Below are 9356 nucleotides of genomic sequence, written 5' to 3' on the forward strand. Positions count from 1 at the left end.
TTCTAAGTTATATGAAGAATAGCAGAATAAACATCACGATTGAATATAATTTCAAACTATTTCAGATGTATAATTATGTAGTTTGTAAGAGTTCTACACTTATTCTATTCATATGATTTCATAAATACCATAAAAAATCTGCGTGGCAATATTGCTGTGTGATGATTCAGGCTTCTGTTTACATTTTTCCAGGCTGGAAGTCATCTCCAGACAGAACGCAGCTGCTCAGCTTAATTCCTTTTCCTTAAAAGACAACTTATGAGCCTGACTTAGTTTCAGCTCAAATAGTGATGGGTCAGTAGGAATGAAAGGGAGATTTCTGTGCAATTGGCCACACATTAGGGCATACAATAGACAGCAGAGGGCACAAAAATTGATAACTGTTCCATCAAATGTTCCATTTAAGAATACTAAGTGGAAAACTAACGTCCGGCACTCAGGTTACTGTCTGCATGGAGTTTTATTTGTTTTCCCCATGTTTATTTGTTTTCCCCATACTCCTGATGTCCAAAAACATACTGGTAGGCAGTAAATTCTCTTAACTTGTACCCAGTGTTTCTGAGATCCGGATCCACGGTGATCTTGACAGGGCTTAAACTTTACAGTTCAGAGCATGTCAGAAGATATACATACTACATACTAACATACTAACTACAGGCTGTATGTGATGGTTATGTAAGTGTGTGTCTTCTTTCTAAAATTGTCTCTGTTTGTAACTGCAGATTCCTAACGAGAGAAAAAGGCACACGGCACGTGACTGCATAAACTGGTAAACACCACTCTACCAAAAAGGAGAGAGTGAACTGATGACACCGGCGATGACGACGACGACGACGACGACGATGATGATGATGATGATGATGATGATGATGGACAAAATATGTTGGAAGAAAAACATAGATGGCTGTGGAGCATCTACTGCAGACAGTAACCGATCCGAATGCCCATACAACCAATAAGAGTTACAAGTAATCTGACTCTTAATCTGCGGCTACATGTAAAAATATTGCTTATTTGCTATGCAGCTTACTGGCACTCGTAATAGCAATTTAATTCAACATGACCTTGCATTTATTTACATCTATTGAGCCAGAGCTAGATAGCATATACTAAAGATGGACACAGCTAAAACATTAGCTCTGATAACATTAGTCTTGTCCAGTAAATCTCTCTGACACATCTGCCATACCATTCATTTCAGTCTTGTTCAACATGTGACCGGTTTACCTTCAATCTTTTTTCTTTTCCAGACATCACACAGTTAATGAGATATTTTGTGTCTATAGAATTGGACAAAGATGCCTATATTAGATATTCTATATGCATTTTTAGTCTTTATGTTTTTACAATCAGTCCATTTTGGGAAATCCCTTTCTGGCTCATTTGCATCAATGTGTTGCACCAACAGTTTTATTTTGTGTTTCTTTTTTAGAATATTTTTATAACAAGCACTGTATTATGTTGCTTTATTAGCCAGTGTGTAGCTATTAGGGGTTGCATAGATTTGTCAATAGATTCACAATCACAGCACTGGGGATGTTAGGTCAGAGTATTAGAATAAAAACAAATAAGGCCAACAGAAAAGAAAGCAGGCTAAATGTTCTTTGTTAATCGGAAAAAAAACTAGACTAAGCAAATTCTACCGTCAGCTTACACATTGTGAAAGACTGATGAAACATTATTATTTTCATATCACTTTTATGGTTAAAAGTTAGTGGGACCTACTCACACAATTATTTTTGTTTTTATTTAAAGCAAATAAAGAATAAATGATATCCATGCTTTTTTGCATAGTAAATAGTGCTGTATGAAAGCGAGACATCAGTGCCATGGGATACACATCACTCTCCAGTCTCTCTCGACTAGTTTAAAGCCTGTTAGGGCATGCCAACAGACAGAGGAACACTTGTGTTTGGATTCTATTGAGGCCTTCATGTTCAACAGCCAGGTCATTATCAGTTTTGAAAAAAATTTCTGATGCTACTGTAGACGTATCAGCCTCCATTGAGCTATAAAGAACTCACTGTTGAAGGACATGAGCTTCTGGGCTGTGTGCTCTCCAGAAACAAATATTTATACACAAGTGCATTTAAATAATTCTCAAAATAGTATAATATGATACACATATTTTTTGCACATTTATTGCACTGATTTATTTATTTTTAGTCTTTAACAGTGTAACCTAAAAAAAAGTGGAAATGTAATAGCTAGCTTGTATTTATCAGTTATTTGAAATGCAGTTTGTTAGTTTCTCAGCATTTAGCTGTAGTTATATTATAGGCTATAATAGGTATGTCATGAATTTACTGATCAGCTAGCAAGAAATAATGGCCCTGCAACCCCTAGTAGCTACAAGCAAGCACTGTGAAATCATTTGGTTACATGCACAGTTTGTTAACAGGTCATTTTGCAATCTTGTTATGTGAATTTATTGAGCCTGTCTGAAGGTCAGTCATCTTATGTGGTTGCTTATGTGCTGTTGACAATTTTTGCCTTTTGATTATGATTATATGGCCAGACATAGAGCTGATTCCATATCAGGGCTATACTGTGCTTTTCCACTGACCCAGTGCTTTTACCAAAACTAATGCTGGCTTAGTTCAACAACTAACATTTTCAAGAAATTTAAGTTTAAATTAGTAAAATATTCAGCTTTGATACACCATCAAAGATAATGTGAGTGCACTATGTTCTTTAGACATTTGTGGCTGTTATACTGATGTCATACTTATTTTTAAGCTTCAAAATGATTTGTATGGTGATCCCTTTTAAGGAATAGGCAAAACCTTAGTGTATAAAATGTCTCTCATATGCCAAACATCAACAGCATTTTGTCTGAGAAATTCTTTTTGTGTACTTATTTATGGGGACATGCTTAAGCAGTTTATGGGGAGCTTTAGGACTGGCAAAAGGTGAAGTAACAGTCATCTTGAAGCTATAGTCACTTCTTTTATAGCAGATATCACACAATCAGACTCGAATAGGTGGTGTGGCCTATTGTTTAAAAGTGGAATGTTGAAATTACATGTTAGAAGTGATTTAGTAGATAATTTTTAAATTGATGTAACATAAAATAAAATTTAACATGTTTAAAATATTCTGCATTTTATATGATGGCATAGTGGGGCAGAGGGTAGCAATGTTACCTCTCAGCACCACAGTCCCTGATTCTACCTTGAGGTTGGGTTGTTGTCTGTGTGGACTTTCTGTACATCTTCTCCCATGCCCATAAATACAGTATGCAAAAACCCCAAGTATTAGAAAAGAGGTTGCATGGATAAACTGATTATGAGGAGCTCCCATACTGTTGTGTGCTGTTAGGAATAATACCAGCATAAATGACAGTAATTGCAGGCTGAGGAGTTCAAAAGATGTAGAAACTCATTAAATGATATAATCTACAGACTGAAACACACATCACAGACGATGTAGACAATGGTTGAAAATGCCTTGCTTGAAGATTTGGCACATCCAACTTTGTGTTTAAAGGACCACAGGAACTTCTTTGCTGAAAGTGATGAGTGGGTACTCAGCATGGGTTTTTTATTTTTAATTGATCTCTGCCAGTAACTCTACTCTACAATTGCAGGAGTAGTGTCCCTATTTACACTCAAGGACTTTCTACTGAAGGCTTTTCCAACGAAGTCAACCCACTATCAGCCAAATAATGACACATGCCTTACATGCGTCCATGTCATTCAGGCTGCAGTATGCTACTAGATGAAATATGGCAGCAGAATAATGAGGGATTTTTAAACCATTTAATTTTTTGGATGTAATTGGGGCAATAGAGCCACACTATTTTAAAATCACCTTTTTTAAAGGGAAGGGTCCATTAAATATGTGTATTGATGATTCTTATGCAGAAATTTAGAACTTGCTAGATTCTTAATGAGGGATAATTCTGTTTTAGTTGTGCAAATGTTTATGTAGAAATCTCATTGCTGAGTTAGCAGTGTATTTTAAGGCAAAGTAACACATGCAGTTTGCATGATGATAAACTGTTTTCTGTAAACTTCCTTCAGTTACTATTGTAACACCAAGAAAACATTGTTGAAAATGTTTTGGCTGAATTGTTCCTTTATGACATGTAGGCAGTCCAGACACTTGTGAGCAGCAGAGGGCGTTGTGTCAGTGGAAAAGCGCATGTATGCACAGCTCTAGCAGGAAATATGATTGTTCTTAGAGAATAAACATATATGAAAGTTTCAACTATGTAAATTCTTCAACAAAACCCCAGTAGACCTCTATTATCATGGGTAAAACACGCCTCATGTGTGTCCATGGTTTTCCTCTGTGGTATATGTGATTTTCTTTCTTAGGCTTAATGTCTATGGTTTAAAACATTTGTACTTTTTTATTTAACAACATTATTTTTGTTTTTTAGGGAGAAAAAATGAATCAATTTAATATTGTTTAGTTTTAGGAAGTTCCTTTGACTACTCACGCTGGCACATAATTGATTTTCACTGTTTGATTTTTAACTTTCTTACCATGGATGATGATGATGATTATGATTATTATTATTATTATTATTTTAGCAAATTCTTCTTCTACAAATTAAATTTTTTTTTTGTTTTCATCCATTTATAACAGGACACCTGTTAAAAAAAATTCTCGCTTCATTTTTTTTATTGTTTTACATTGTCATTACATTAAATATCTCTTACAAACTGACCTACATTTCTGCTAAAAAGAGCTGTAAATATGAAGCAAGAAGATATTGATGCTGCCCGAAAACATCTCACTGTTCTGAAACATTCAGTTTCACTGCAGTTTCACATACATAGACCTGCACACACACACACACACACACACACACACACAGACATACACACCTGGCTGTGCTGTAAAGTGTTACACCAGCTCCAAATCAGTAAATATGCACATAAATCTATAAATAAGAATGACTATGAAAATAATAAAGAGAAAAAAATCTATTTTTAAGCTTTGAACTAATAATAAAAAAATTCTGAAATTGTACTTTCTCTGCTCAGCTAAGCAAGTATTTTCCCTATCCTGTCTCCAAATTGTTTTTTGCACTTTTTCATTGTCATTTGTTTTCTGTTTGTTAAGCTTGTATTTCAGAGAACTGAATACTTTATATTGTGTTCACTGTGCCAATTAAATATACACAGGAAATGCATGAATGTATGTCCTGGTGCTTAACAGACAAACACATAACATGAAATTCACCTATGATTAAATAAAAATGTTTCCTACTGTTAGGACGTATAATATTATTATCAGATAATCTAGGCATTAGAGCTTAATAAAAAAGTTACATAAATACAATGTAGTTATAAATAAAGGCTAAAGTATAAAATTTATTCCTCTATAGCGAATTCTAGTTATTCCAAAGAAATATTTGTGTGAGGTAGTGAAGTTGAAGTTGTGTTTTAAGGCAATTTTCCATAACACTAGGACTTGTACATTAAAGAAAATAATTTATGTAAAAATTATTATATAATTTATAAATTATTATTATAATTTCTGAAAATAAAAAATGTATATTTTTAGTACTAATAATATTAGAATTTATAATATAAAATGATGTTATGAATATATAAAACATTTAATGTTTTATTTATTAAATGCTTGATCCAGTTAATTTTAAAATAGTGTTTAGAGTTTTAAAATATGACATTAACGTCTCTGACAGAAAAATCATCATAATAACCTGCCTTTTTGATATACTGTTCCATTTGCTTGTAATGATAATTAATTGAAAAATATTTGTTTGGGTCATCATACAGGGAAAGATAAACAACCCCAAAAACCCAACCCCTTATTTTTTAAGAATAACTGCCTGCCACATTTTTTAGAGGATCAGGAACAGATTTACTGATTTATTTCAGCACCAAGCCATAGATTAGATAGCATTGGTGTTGCCTATAAGTATTTTGCCTGTGTAAATCCTTATGATTTGTGCACTTCTGTAAAACTTGACAAGCCACACACACACAAAACAAACAAACATTGAAAATGTATTTTCATTTATTTTATTTTCAGTTTTCTGATTGCAATCACTGTTGCAAAATGTGCATAAAGACTTCATGCTGGATGCATAATTGAGATACCACAAAGCTTTATTACTGCTTGATTAAAATATATGTGTATGTTTTGTGAATAGGTTTACTTCAGTTGCCTGTCCAGTAAGGGAAAAAGTAAAAAAAAAACAGTCATTGGTGCTGAACAGTAAATTTAATTGCTTTGTTTGATTTGTGTAATGTGCTTCCACCAGCTACAAGTAAGAAACATAGCAAATACGTTGTGGACAAAATAATTTTCAGTACATATTTGTGAGTGCCAGATCATTTTTTTTTTTTTTTTAATCAAAGTTTAAAAAAATATTCATAATCAGATTCAGAATCAGGTTTATTGCACACAAGGAATTTGGTTCCAGCTGTTTGTGACTCTCAAAAGTTCAGACATAAAAAAAAAAAAAGATAAATATTGTGTCATAGCCTGGCAGTTTGTCACCAATACTATTTTCAATATACTCTGTGTCTATATAAAAATTGTTTTGGGCATCTATAGTAGATCTAAAAATTTTACACACCAATTGTGTAGGTTTTTGTAATGAATAAAATCAAGAGGATTTTGATCTGGTCTCTGAATATGCAATTCCCATTCATTCAAGGTGAAAACTGGAAGCTGATTTTTGTCTTCACCTTCAGCTTTCTAACAAAGGCCTAATGAATGAAGAAGATAAAGAACAATTTTTAGGAGCTCAGATGCTTTTTGTAAGACCCCTATATCTCAGAAAGGTGAGAAATACAAGAGACTGTTACATGCAGGGAGTGAGCAGTATTTCCTGCAGCTCTTGGCAGCCTCCCTGACATAGGTTTTTTTCTTACAGTATGTCAGTTTTGGGGTGTGTGTGTGTGTGTGAGAGAGAGAGAGAGAGAGAGAGAGAGAGAGAGAGAGAGAGAGAGAGAGAGATTTTGGTCTTTAAATGGTGCGATAACTATTTACAGCTGACATTTACTTTATTACTTTAACTGATATTTACTGGTTTAAGTGTCATGTAAACACGGAATCAACAGTTCTGTTTGAAACAGTATTGGATTTTCTTGGAACGAATTTATTATTTTCAGTCTTGACCAGACTGCATGTAGAGTTCGCAGTGTCGTATACATACGACACGTATATATTCGAACATGTATTGATACACGCGTCAACATTTGGTACTATAATAAACTCAACGATTTTTACAAACCACTTAATCACCACAGGGCTGCAAACCCTAAAGGAGAAAGGGGAGTGTTCAAAGCGCACATTGGGACAGTGGTTTACTTCCGGAAACATTCAGAACGTCATGCTCGTTCTCAAATATGATTGGCTTACGGCCTTTTTATGCAAATAAGTAATGCATTGCGGCACATGAATAGTTTATTTGCTAGCACAAAAATAAAAATATCCTTCTATATATGACACATATAATTATTTTTCTTCTATTAATTGATTTTATGTAATAAATTTGTTAATATGGCTTAAACCATAATGGCTTTATTCATACTTTAAAAAGCTACCGTCATCAGGACACGTATTCCCATTACAACTGATATATACTGTGACACGACCGTATTGATAGTGTGTTGTATGAAAGGAGAGAAGGTTAGCACTCCCCTTGACAAGGATGGAAGAGGTCCTAGTGGCCTTCAACACATATACGGTTAAGGCATTGCCACCTACTTCGTGGCATCTCTAACCATGTTTTTAAATATTTTTCTCTTTGTTTTTATTTATAAAACACTTTTATGCAAACTGTGAGGAGTTTTAGAACTGTAAACCTCCCAGTGACAAAGGTTTGTAAGAAATTGTAATGATATGATTTCAGTGCACTGCTGTCTCTCTGGCAATAGATGGCAGCAAAGCATCAAAAACATGACGTAATAACACGTTTACACACGTAAATAAACTCATTTTTCTCAGTTATTGTGAGAATTTCAATTCTTATGACATTACAATTCAACAATAACCTTTCAACTGTCCTTATTTTATTGAACATATAAGGTCTGCTTTTATTAAATCTAGTTATTATAAACTAATACATTTTACTCAACATATATTCTTCATGAACAAATTATTACAAATCCATCTTTTAGCTGTTTGATTAAACCTGAATGGGATCTAAATCATTTTAAAAACAAATGTTTGCTAATTTCTTTAACAGTTCAGTCCATTTTTCTTCCCATATCCATATCTTTGCACTGATTCTTTTTTTTTTTTTTTTTAACTAGCCACTCTATAAACCTTATGCATATGATAGTATAATAGTATCTGTTATACTGTATGCCTGGAGGGAGAAGCATTTCATTTGTACAGTCAATTAAATTATTTATTCTTTTTCCAACACTGATTTATCCTGCTCAGGGTTCTAGTTAATCTTATCCCAGATCCTAGAAACCCTGAGCACAAGCACCAAGCTGACACAGGGTGCCATGTATACACACATTTGCTCATATAAACGTAAAACAACAAAAAGTAATCATGATTGAAAAGCTATCCTGGAGCTTTAAAGTAGTAACTCTAGCCATTGCATTATTATGCCACCGTATTCTGGATATAGCATATGCCAATGTGCCATGCATGAGGATTAATCCCGGGGTTCTTGTTCCACAACTCACAAGACCATCACAATAACCAGCACTTGGGAAGGATAATTGAATGAGGGCTACAACTGAATGAGAGTCTACACTGTAGCTACCTGAAAATGCACCCCTTGTGGTATTTATCCTTGGTAGAGGATAAAACAGGTACAATGTATTTAAATGCTACCAGCTCATCAAACCAGGATATGGCTTCCTGTGAAAAAACATGCTACTTTCTAACAAAAAAACAGGTAGGGTTGATAAGGTAATGACCAAGTTGGATTTATTATAATAGATCAGATGATTAGTACCAAGTGGTTCATTAACATTAAGTCTGATGATAGTTCCTCCACTGTAGATATTTCTCTAGATGCCAAAGTTTAGCATAGTGGTACGTATTTATTGCTACTTAAATTTCTGGATTTGGCAAATATATTCATTAATCCTAAACTGTTATAAGAAGGTGATTCATTCATTTGAACACTTCAGCATGAAGAAATATCATATCATCTTAAGGAGTTTCTTGTTATCATAGCCTCCAGCTTTATTAGAAATAGATGTTAGAGATGTATATAGTAACTTAATTTTAAACTTTAAACTTTAGAAATTCTATTCTATTGCTATGCTTATGTAAAGCTGTTTTGAGACAATGTGAATAGTTAAAAGTGCTACAGTATATACTAATAAATTGAATTGACTTGAATTGATTCAAATAAATATCTTAAATATGAGCCACAAATTAGAATTGAACAAAAATTC

The 9356-nt window shown here is 33.6% G+C and overlaps 1 protein-coding gene and 1 non-coding gene across 21 annotated transcripts in view; both read left to right on the forward strand.

Annotated features, from left to right (window-relative positions):
* The window catches only part of LOC132860507 (formin-binding protein 1), a 77451-nt gene extending 72305 nt beyond the window's left edge, over positions 1–5146 (forward strand). For all 20 annotated transcript variants that reach the window (XM_060891756.1, XM_060891751.1, XM_060891754.1 and 17 more), the window contains one exon: positions 723–5146. Coding sequence is in view for 1 of the 20 variants with exons in the window: in XM_060891754.1 (XP_060747737.1) it covers positions 723–730 (8 nt within the window). In the remaining 19 variants the exon portion in view is untranslated. The remainder of the gene's footprint in view (positions 1–722) is intronic.
* Positions 5147–7598: 2452 nt separating this feature from the next.
* LOC132860543 (U6atac minor spliceosomal RNA) lies at positions 7599–7726 on the forward strand. Its single transcript, XR_009649854.1, has one exon. It is a non-coding gene; the product is annotated as a U6atac minor spliceosomal RNA (small nuclear RNA).
* The last annotated feature ends 1630 nt before the right edge of the window (positions 7727–9356 follow it).

This window comes from Tachysurus vachellii, chromosome 17, assembly GCF_030014155.1.
Source record: "Tachysurus vachellii isolate PV-2020 chromosome 17, HZAU_Pvac_v1, whole genome shotgun sequence".
Classification (NCBI taxonomy): domain Eukaryota; kingdom Metazoa; phylum Chordata; class Actinopteri; order Siluriformes; family Bagridae; genus Tachysurus; species Tachysurus vachellii.